Here is an 11,544-nt window from a genome sequence, read left to right on the forward strand (position 1 = left end):
TTAGTGTAATTCACCATGTTGCTTTGTTGACCTTTCTCTGAAGACCTAGGCCAGATTTCTTTCTCAACATAATGATGCTTTCTTAACCACTGAGATTTTAACGTGGAAATAAACTTAGAAGTAACTGAGATGGTTCTATTGTGTGCTGAATTTTAACACAGAAGATGATGGCAAGTGTGGTTTTAAAACACGGTGTTCAGAGCTATCAGAAGGCAGTCATAAAATGTGTGCTACTAAAACCTTGCATGTTCTTTCCAGTGTCCTGAGGAAGATAGTGAGTTCTAGGGAATTTTAGTTCATGGAATGAACTATTAAGTTGATGATTAGAAACTCTTTAATCTCAACTGCACAAGAGAAGCAGCAACTAATGACAGGTTTCAGATCCAAGATTACGACTTGGATTACTTGGTGACTGCACTGAAAATACCTATTGCAGAGGTAGATAATTTTCGTAGTAGTCTTAGTTTCAAGAAGTTGCCAAGTTTATGATCCAGGTTTTTATTTCTACTACTGTATTACTACTAGTAGTAGCCAAATTTGGATTTGATTGTGCTCTCATCTACTTTATTTTTTATTTTTTAAAGTATATTTCAACAGGATTCTCTCTGATTTCCACTGTCAAATAAGTATTACAGTAATTAAATAAATGTGTACATCTTTTTTCCCCCATGCTCATATTTAGAGGTTAATTAGTTCATTAGTTAATGAAGTGAAATCACTGTGGTGCTGCTTGGAGTCTCAGTTTGTGGTAATATTTGGGGGAAGACAGGGGGGAAAAGAAAACAAAAACACCTAGAAAATAGAAAAAGTGTTGACTCATTTTTTGTTTCTGTCACAGATACCTTCAGAAAAGCTGTCACCTACCCTTCTGTAGCAGCAGGGCATTCCACGTTGGAGCTGATTAGCAAGATAACAGTACTTTTGCTTCTTGTCAGTGTAAGGTATGACAGGTTTTCTTCTTCTTCTTCTTTTTATTTATTTATTTATTTTAATTTATTTTTTTATTCTACATCCTTCATGTATCAACAGCCAACACAGGTAGAGAGGCTGGTGGAACTATGAACCCCTCCTTTCCCAGACCTCTTATGTAACAAATTCCAATTTCTTTGAAGAGCAAAGCATCATGTATGTGTCCAGATGTCTGCTAGTAGATACACCTCTGTGCAGATAAGCAGAAGCAGATTTGTGTGTATGCTCTATGATATGCTGCTATATTTTCTAAAGTGCACATATAAGCACATGCACTGTAGCCAAGTGAGCAGTTTTAGAGCATCCCAAATTCATTAAAGTTGTCCGAACACAGTCTCAAATTCTCACAGGCTTCAGTTTTTACAAATACTTATATTAATATGTTTTCCCATTTCCAGTTTCTTTACATTAATATAATGTCTGTTTATTTCAACCATATGAGTAAAGGATTAATAGAAATACATTAGAGAAGCACTTGCAAAATTCCTTTTGGAGGAGTGTTATTCTAGTGGTTCCCAACAGAATTATTTTTTACGGAGTTCCTCCAATAGAGTTATTTTTAAATAGTTGGGAATTTTAAGTTTTCTGATGTATTGAATCAAGATAATGAATGCTTTGACAAGTTCTGCCTGTTGTTGCTCAGTGCATTATCAATGCTTGGTGCTGCTAAGCAGAAATTGGATCTGCTTTTTCAGAGACCAAGAGTTTGATGCTGTTGAAATAAAGAATGATGTGTGGATTTTGATATGCAAGATAACAGTACTTTCTGTTTTTCGTTTCTGATGACTTTTCCAATGAAATGAAAGCTTTTATATGGAGCATTTAATTCAGTGCAACAGAGAAGCTCATATTAGGAAATACCCATAAGTAGGACTAGGGAAAGATCTATGTTTTTCTAGAACTTTTTGTTTTCTTGCTTCTTTTTTCAGTCTCATCAGTTGCCTTCTAGATGCTGATTCTGTTTCCCCTGACAGTGTGGACCAGTAATAAAAGCTAACCACACTGTGAGCATGTTTATCCCAAAGTTGTGCTCTTTCAGGAGTGCACGTTTGGTATGTGCTTGCGGTGACAGTGAATGCGAAGCTGCTCGATAACAGCTTTGAAATACAAAGTCTTCTACCTTGGGTTACTTCTTGCCTTTTAACCTGAAATAAGTGTTACATGTGAAACTGGTGGCTCAAGTCTGCTGCTTGAGCAAGCTGTAGAGACATTAATTGAATTCTTCATTTGCTTTTTTGGTAGTGTGATAGTAATAACAGTTCTATTTCCATTACTTTTGTCCTTTGATTTTTCAAAGACATTATGTGCATTTACTGAAGATGGAAGTACAAGTAATATTTACATCTTCCAAACTGTTTGGTATTTATTAACGTGCATCACAATTTGTTACATTTCTTACAACTGAAGAAATTTTAGCAGGGTTTGTGTGATGTTATATATCTATTGCTTAGGAGATTGGCATGCTTGGATAGGACTGCACAGAATACAAAACTATTTGTTTAATTTAATTGGATGCAGTGTGTCACTATGTGTAACACTGTTACGTTTCTTGAGTGTTTAAGTGTTTAAAAAGTTGTTTTCAAAAAATGACTTAATTTTCAGTACACAATATTTATACAGTACAATATTTATAAAATCTACTGTTTAATTATATAAAATGTAACAAACTAAATCCATCCAGCATCTTACATTATATGCAGTATTACTCTATAATCAATTCACAGACAGTTTTCTTTGTATATGTGAGCAGACTAGAACTATGTTTACTTGAATCTTCTGTTGCATCTTTGTCTGCTTCAGTATCTGAAGTAGATTATCTCCTGTTCAAAAGATTTTGGGTGGTGAGTATTAGCAGCAGCATGAGCTCCCTGAGGTTTCTTTAGTTGAAATATTTTTGCAGTAGTCCCAGATCCTCTACGTAGAAATAAGCACTCAGAAGGTAGTTAAACAAGAATGGTCCTTTGCGAAGTTGAGTTTTCAAGAGAGGGAGTTAAAAGAAACTCTGCCTTTTTCCTTTTTTTTTCCCTCGCTGTTCATTCTGAAACTATGACCTGATGGATGTCAGCAGACTGTAATACACTTATTCCGTGTGGTGGTTGGAACAGGGTACTTGTTATTTCATTTGGGCTGAGTGAACCAGAATCACTCTGAGCTGAGCCCCCGCTGCCATCAAACTGGGAGATTTTCTTCTTGATTATTTTTCTTTCTTTGGCTCGGCGATTCTGGAACCAGATTTTTACCTGCAACGTTACAAGTGATGTCTGATTAGTTTAAAGCAGTCAAACTTTCTGCAGCAACAGTAGCAATGAGAAAAATAAATGTGAGCAAAACAAATAAACACCCCCAGTTCAACTGCCAAAAGCCAGTGCTGGACTTGTGCAGTGGCACTTTCTGAAGTTACTCTGTATTCACTTTCTGTATCATAATCAGTAGGAAATTAATTGCTTTTCTTAGTTGTGGTATATAGTGACCTTGCTGTGTTTTGAATACTGTACTCAAATTTCTCGCTTATACTCAGCATCCACCTTGTTCATCATCTCAACTTGGATGGTAGCATGTGCCATACTTAAAGGAAGATTCAATCAGACAGTACTTTTTAAGGTTTCTTCTTCATCTCAGTTTAATTGAAACCTAAATGGAGAGAGTGCATTTCTTCTTTCAGTTGTGATTTGTGTTTGGATGCATTTTATTTGTTTTTAATTTTTTTAATGGGCATCTGATTCTGTGGTTCTGTGCTATGTCCCGTTTACAGCTATGTCAGTGCTGCTTGAGGACAGTGAATTTCAAACTAATTGTTTATACTGAAAGACTCATACCTATGTGAAACCCATTTGTAGTTAAATACCTATTTTTGTTTTCCTTTTGTGAGAGTGTAAATGAACAGAAAACTCCTTTTGTTTTCCTTAATGTTAATTTCCCTTTCCGATTTCACTGTTTTTGTTACATCCTTCAAGGTACACCGAGTACAACATTACATAGGAAATTCTACCTTTGCTGTTGGTAATCTACTATTTTCTAAGTAGTTATTTTATTATTACCTTACAGGTAATGACAGAAACATATAGCTCCATCAGCAGCTAATAGAAATAGGTCATGTTTTGATTACATCTCACCTGAAGAGAATTACCAATGAAAAACTGGGTGGCTTTAAGAGAAGAGCAACAGTTAGATAAAGCTAACCGCTGGTTTGATGCAGAATCCCTGGTTACTCCAGTTATGTCTGTGTTCTCAATCAGCCAGCTAGTAACATTAGCACAGAGAGACTGAATTTTCTATAGCTGCAGCTCTCAGAATATTGTCCAAGGGAGCTATATCCTAGGGTATAACAAATGAAAGTTCTTTGGTGATGGAATTGTTTTCTTAGTTACTTCCCAGAGCTGCTTAGCCAACCACAGCATAAGGTGGAAGGATCATCAAGTACAACTCCCAGCTCCATGCTGAACTACCTAAAGCTTAACCAATGCATGCTACTGTTGTCCACTGGCTTACTGGTGCTGTGAATGCTGCCCCATCCTGTGAGTACACAACCGTTCTCTCAATGTAGGACCTTTTCCTAATATTCAATCTGATTTATAGTCTGTGTGCTGTTTGGCTTTTGAGACTGAACATCTTTGTACTACAGGATGAGTCTAAAAACCCAGTGCTTGAGCCTAAAGTCCTATTGCTTGCTTACTCATCCTTACACTTTCCAGCCTCAAGTGATCCCTTTCTGTTCCATGTCCTTGCATAAACTTAATGCAAAAGAGAAGAGTATTTTAAAGGACTTAGTATGTATACAAGCAATAGTTTGTAAAATTCTAAATTTTTCTGGGGGCAATAAATCTGGTTACTGAGTTATGAGATGCTTTATTCAGTACCGCCAGTCTTCTTTTATCTTCCAACTTTAGCAGAACCACTGAAATTGTTACATAAGGAAGACTGGATGCAACAGTTGCTACACTTTCAGACATTTCATAAATGTGCTTTCCAACTCAGTGATTTTACGAAGCTCTCCTGAATTCCTCTAAGCTTTGTATGAACACAACTAGGATAGTTTAGGAGGCTGTCTGTATTCAGGACAGTGCTTAATTATATACTTAATTGGAATGCAGAGGTGCTTTCCAAGTAAGCAACTGATCTAAGTGTGCACTTGAAAATTTTTTGAGCAGATAGTCTATTACATGTATAACAAGTATAAAAATTTGGCAGCAAATTTCATAGCCTAAAGCTTCCTGTACATGACAGGTGTTTGTAGTACCTGTGAATACAACAGCCAAATGAAATCCTGACTTGAAAATCACCTGTAAAAGCTCCTTAACACATGCTAAAATAAAATGGAGTACGTCATAACTATTGACGACTTCGCTAAGAGAATGTTAAGCCAAATTGCTTAATTCCTAGATGCCTAGCAAGCTGCTTTGCAAGTAAAAATAACTACTTTTCCATACTTCTATTACAGATGAACTCCTAATGCTTGGTTACCTGTAACTGGAGAGGTTTCTGTCAAATTAACCTATGTATTAATTTGTAATTGTATGGCGTATTCACTGTGTGGCTATTATCAGCTGTCATGGTTGCCCTGGCGCTGCTTTTGCATACAGAACAAGAATGCTGTTTGTATCTTCTGACAGCAGCCATGTCTGGTGAAGGGGTGCAGGCGATGGTTAGTCTCTGGGTACCTGTCTTTCAGATAGTCCAAGGTTTGCTGCAAGTTCTGACTTTCTCCTTATTGTAATATATCTGTTGCAGTGAAATTCCTTCTCTAATTCTATTCTCTGATGGTCCGTGTAAACAACCCGGTACTTCTCTTTTGTTCTTGTTTTACCTGTTTGAGAAAGAAACATTATTAATTCATTGTAGTTGATTTTCAGTAGCATCTTTCTTTCACACCTCTCAACCATTTTATAGGCAGTTAATAAAACTACAGAGTACTTGCATATAACGATTTTCTGAGATTATTTTCTTCATTATAGAGAAGGAATATGAGATGCATAGTAAGTTTTTTGTCCTAAATGTTCTGAGAGCACATTGGTTATCTTTTTCCCTCTCTCTCTCTTTGTAGACATATATTTAAATATAAAGCTCTTACGTGAAGCATCTTAAATTCATAGCAGTACCTTAATTGGTACTGGATATATTTGACCTCCGAATTTCATGTCATTGTTCATGGAAGTGACCTCTATGTTTATGTAGGCATAAATATTGCAGAATTTCAGGACTGACTCCAGTCACTATTTATTTATACCTAATTCTTTATTTGGGCTTTTATAGCTCACCTCTGTGTGTCCCCTGTCCATGTAGCTATACTTACAAGTTCAATAATAATGTGTTATTTTTCTTTTTCCCAGTAAGGTACAATCTTTCAAGATGCTGAGTGCCTGCGTAGTTCTGCTGGGGTTACTTGGTGTGCTGAGTTACCATTTGAAACTGAAGGCACTTGACAGCTTATAAGACTAGACAATAAAAAAACTTGTAAAATGATTTTCTTTTGAATGGATGAATACTGTGAAGAGAAAAGCTTAGAAGAAGTTTAAAAGATAGTTTTCACTTCTTACACTTTCTTAAAACAATTATTTGTCTAGTATTAATACACAGAGATCACTTTTCAACTTATTTTTTTTCCTCTTTTTCACTTTTAACAGCCAAGTAGGTAGTTGCTCTTTTTCATCTGATCTTCCCAGGTTTCTGGTTTTTTGATGTGAGTATTCTGGGACAAACTGTAAGACAAAGACTCCTTTAAAGTGGTTCCCTAAAATCCACTGAGGTGTTAAGATGAAGCACACGCCACACAAAGGAGCGACAAGGAGATCTTATCAAGAACTCCTTTTACATTCAGAAACACAAGCCAATTGGTTTGGAATTTACAAGCCCTAAACAAATGTCAGACTCTTTCATCTTAACAGAAGAGAAAAAAGGACAGAAATAAATCGAGTATTTTTTCTTCAGTCCTCTTCAGGGCAAACATTTAGGATAAACAGATATTTTAATTTGAAGGTAACATAAGTTAAGACCTTTTGCAATACAGAAAATGAAGGGTGTTTTCCTAAATTCTGTGCCGCTCTGATTTCTAGCATGCAGGATTTTCCTGCTTAGTTTTGCAGGGCAAAAACATCCATTAAACTTAAGTTTACATTTTTAGTAGTTACAATTTGTTGGCTTTGAAATATTTGCTCTAGATGATAGTTATAATGCTAACAAGAGTATAGATATTCAGATTCCTTGTAAACTAAAGGCTTAGAAGGTAATCTTTGAAAAGGAGTTAAAATTCAACAGGGTTATTCCGGATTCAATATAATCAGCAAATATAACCATGATTTGAGGGGGTGGAGAAAAGGAGCAGTTTTCCTCATTCCCCTTGGTCATAAAATTCACAGAGCATTTCTTCTGAAGACAATAAAGCTCGGAGAAGGCCTCTTTATTTGCTGTGAAAATCATCACCCTTTCCGGCAATATAACTCCTGAAGAAAAAAGGGAGAAGGAAGAGACAAGGCTGCATATCAAAGCAAAGAGAAGTGTTGAGAGGGTCTGTTGCCTCAATATGACAGATAGGCCTCAAAACCAAAGACAATGTAGCCCAGTGGAAAATAGATGTTCCGACTAGTTTACAAAGTGAAATAAATGAGCGTTAGAGCAGAGACTTGGCCCTTTTTCTCGCTTTTCTGTTTTGCTTTCTAACTGTGCTTCTGCTGTGATGTAACCTGAGTTATTTGGGTATCACTGCTTGTTGTGACATAAAAGTATTACGTATACTTTAATAAATAAAGGCAAATAAGAAACACTGAGCAACCTGAAGCTGATCTTGCAAAATATAAAAAAAATACTCTTGTCCTTTTCCATGATCACCTTGAAGTTGTTCTTTTTCTGAAAAGGATCATTCCCAGCTGAAATTTCATATAAATTTAAAGATACAAAGTTCTTGACCCCTGTTTAGATATGGTTTCTTTAGTGAGTTTCGTGCCTTGAAGATTTGCTCTCATAGAATTGCACATCTTACACGTGAGCTTACAGGGTTTAGAAATGATTTAGTCCCAGGTTTTAGTCTCATGTAACTGAAGATGATAGGACATACTGGAAGTGTTCTTTTTCTCAATGTTGGAGCCTGTGTGGGAAGATACTTTTAACAAGCCTGGATGTTTGTTTCTTAACTTCCTCTTTCTTGTTAGTAAATACATTTGCAATGTCTGTATATTTCAGCACAAAGTTTGTTCTAAACATGCAGTTACAATTTTCTACTTAGAAGATGTGTTAATAGTAAAAATTTTAAGCTAGATTTGAACTGCTGTAAGCAAGTAGCACTTCTGTCTTGGTGGTACTACTCTATTCTAAGGATTGTCTTGCTTGGGTAAATTTGCACTTCAGCCTTCCTGATTTATTTTTATTTCTTCTATATGAAATGCCAAGTATATTGAATCAGAGTAAATAGAGGGAAAAAATTCAATTAACGCTTCCTTTCCCAAGCTGGTTCCCAGCGTTAGTATTTTAAAAGGTTCCCTCATTTAATTAGGTGTGCTTGGATTTCGTTTTTTTCCAGGCTGCTCCCATAAATTAGTGTGACTGTGCACCATAATGGTGTTAAGGATACATGGGCAAACATAAATAATTGTAAACTTCAGGGCTAAATAATCCTGGAATTTTAGAAAAAAAGAGCGGTATTAGTCAACAAAATGATTGATGGGGAGGAGCCAGTAGAAAGCAAGTCTGTTTCAAAGAGTGGCTAGTGGCATCAAGTAGGTTTTATGTCCTAGAGAAAGAATGGACAAGTTAATATGTAGTTACTTGCATAATTTTACTCTTGCAATTACACTGGAGTTTAATTTCATGCAACTTCTTGTGCCAAATTTATCCAATTTTTACCCTTAATGTTGTAATAAAAGCACTGATGAAATCCAGATGTTTAGTACTTTCTTTGTTTTACAAAATAGCCAGGTTTGTGTTTTACTTTCCCAACCCCTTTGCATTAAGCAGGCTTGTTCTCTCGAGTCAAATTCAATGCAGTCTTTAGCTGCTTGTAACACTTCAAAGGACTGGCCTCCAGGATTGTGAAGCCTCAGGACATTTATCTATGCACAGCCCCCAGTTCACCTGTCCAGTATTGATCATGAGGTATTTCAGCATGGCTGTAAGCTGTGTGCTTTTCTGACTAGAGATGAATTGAAACACATAACAGCTTTTCTGTACTGCTTATGCACTTTATGAAGTTGAGCAAGCAGGGGTGAAACTTTGCAGCATCTTCCTTGTCTGTGCATTATGCGTACAACTAAGGTTTAGATTTTATATGTTTTAATCTTAGAAAATCCTAACATGTTTAAACTTCAGTGGCACAGCAGAAGGGGTTGGCTTGATGACGTTGCAACAGACGCGGTTACTTCTGATCTACCTTAGCTCTTGCATTGCTTTTATACCTGGAAAACTCCAATTATGTTAATGAAGTTACTGCAGATTTACATGAGGATACATAGTTTGGGGGGGGAGGGGGGAGGATAGATTTGAAATCTGCCTGGCTTTGAAGACCTTTGTAAAGGCTTCCAGTGGAGCTAACACACTGCAATGCCTTGATGTCCTCTAGTCATTTTATACTTGGTAACAAGGAGGAAACAGCACATATCTACTTTATAGCTGAGAAACAATTATTAGACTAATTTTACTCTTGAGTGGTAATGTTGGAAGGATCGTGTTTCTCAAGTGGCACTGCTGATTTTCTGTCTTCTAGAAATGCTCCAATTGTCACTGCACTTATCTCTTTAGAGTGTTTTCTTTGATGCTCTCTGACACACACTTACTACTTTTAACCTTAACCATGGGTTTAACAAACCTTGCTACACACAATTTACACCTTGGGAATATACACAGAAAAGTTCCTCTGGCACACAGCTTGTGACTGCAACAGGCACATCAATGACTGACACTTGGAAGAAAGTGTATTCTGTTGTCTAATAGTAGTAAGAATTTTGATTTGAAAGTAAATGAAGCAAAAGCTTTACTGATAGAGACACGTGGTCTGCAAACAAAATAGTCTATGCTAGAGTATTTGAGTCAGATCACTTGTCTGGGGATATTTCTTCCCCTCTGGTAAATATCTGGAACAATAAATACCACAGGATCAACAGATGAAATTTGCATTATCACATAGTTTTCTTTAGAAGTATTTATAAGTCTGTAAAGGTTTAAGAAGATCATCCAGCTTGTATATTGATCTTGTGGCATGAAATGATTATGTATTGGTTTTGCATGTAACTGTTAAAAGCAATGTTTTCAGGTGTCAGTTTTCATCTGTAATGCTTTATATTTGTCAGAGCAAAGATACTCAGGTTTGAGTTAGATGTAACCGTGTGTAAATACAACAGCCGTTCTACTGTAGTCATATAAAACCTTTATAGGGTGAAAGTGAAACTAGTGCAATTTTAGTTAAAACTGCATTAAGCAGTAGTAGGTTAAATAAATGTCATAAATGATCCACCAGCCTATGTGCTTTAACTGAAGTTAATTATTTCTAAGATCAGTGATAGCAGAAAAAATCTTTTTGAGGTAGAAAGTTTAGTATGCACTTACCAGTAGTGTTAGCATGCACCGTTTTCCTCATCCATTCGTAAGAGCTGTGCCTTTGGCTGGTGGGTGAGACCTGCTGTGTGCCAACGGTACCTGCAGGAGGTAACCCCCCGGCTGCAGCGGGATGGAGGGAGTTGTACTCGGCTGGACTGTAGGAGCCCTGCCCAGGAGACGAGCCGCTGAGCTGTGCGGCAGCAGCCGTGCCGGAGGGCCCTGGGCACGGGCCGTAAGCGTTCCAGTCCTCCCTCTGGGGGCCGTAGTGGGGTCCCCAGGCTCCCGCGGGCTGTCCGTGGCTGTCTGGAGCTGGCACGTGGTGATACCCCATGTAGTCTGAGTAAGGGGGAGCAGGCACAAAGTTCTGCACTGGCAGGTTGTTGTTGCTGCACCTTGCAGGTCCTGGATACATGCTGGTCTCTTTATCCAAGAGAGAGCTCACATACATGATGCTTGCGGAATGTAAATATGTAGTCACAACATCTTGCTCTTCTGTATTTTCTATTGCTGCTTAAAAATAGTAGCTTGATTTTTCACTAATAGTGCCAAACTGCTTGGAATCTTCTACTTCATCCTCTTATATTATCAACTGTGTTACCAGGTGCTGGTGGTAATGGTTTACCAAGATCTTGTCTGACGTCAGCCAAACTGCCAGCCTCATAATTACATTTACATTCAAATGAAGGGCTGACCAACCCCACCTTGCTGCTAGTTCTGGTGCTTTCTCTTTTAGAGAACTTTTATCTATCCCATTACCCTGCACTGATATTCAACAGTGATTCCACTCCCGTAACATGATGCAACTGTTGCTTGTATTTGGAATGTAGAAAACAGACGTTTTGGAAAAGAAAGTTGTCTAAACACCATAAAATGCTATTATAGTTTGAATGATTTTTTATTTTTTTTTTTTCCTGGAATATATTTATCTTTTTTGTCACACGTTTTCAACCAGCAAGTAATCTATTACTCCCTTAATTTCTCAGGTGCTCAAAAATCTCATTTTGAGTTGGTTTCTGGTTCAAACTGATGACAACTCTTATGTGTCTGAAAGGCCTT

General features: G+C 37.1%; 1 protein-coding gene across 1 annotated transcript; it reads right to left on the minus strand.

Moving 5' to 3' along the window:
- Nucleotides 1-3,002: 3,002 nt before the first annotated feature.
- Nucleotides 3,003-10,936, minus strand: CDX4 (caudal type homeobox 4). The gene is made up of 3 exons (XM_072335873.1): nt 10,498-10,936; nt 5,628-5,773; nt 3,003-3,209 (listed from the first exon to the last, which is right to left on the minus strand). Exons 1-3 carry the CDS (start codon nt 10,934-10,936, stop codon nt 3,003-3,005), a joined length of 792 nt encoding a protein of 263 aa, XP_072191974.1.
- Nucleotides 10,937-11,544: the final 608 nt, after the last annotated feature.

Source organism: Excalfactoria chinensis, chromosome 4 (assembly GCF_039878825.1).
Source record: "Excalfactoria chinensis isolate bCotChi1 chromosome 4, bCotChi1.hap2, whole genome shotgun sequence".
In the NCBI taxonomy this organism is placed as follows: Eukaryota; Metazoa; Chordata; class Aves; order Galliformes; family Phasianidae; genus Excalfactoria; species Excalfactoria chinensis.

Excerpts from the sequence above, each read along its gene's own strand:
- CDX4 (XM_072335873.1), bottom strand. The coding sequence starts at position 10,936 with ATGTATGTGAGCTCTCTCTTGGATAAAGAGACCAGCATGTATCCAGGA. Across the intron at positions 5,774-10,497 it reads GGTGCATGCTAACACTACTG|GTAAAACAAGAACAAAAGAG; the intron begins GTAAGTGCATAC and ends TTTCTCAAACAG. Across the intron at positions 3,210-5,627 it reads TTGGACTATCTGAAAGACAG|GTAAAAATCTGGTTCCAGAA; the intron begins GTACCCAGAGAC and ends GTAACGTTGCAG.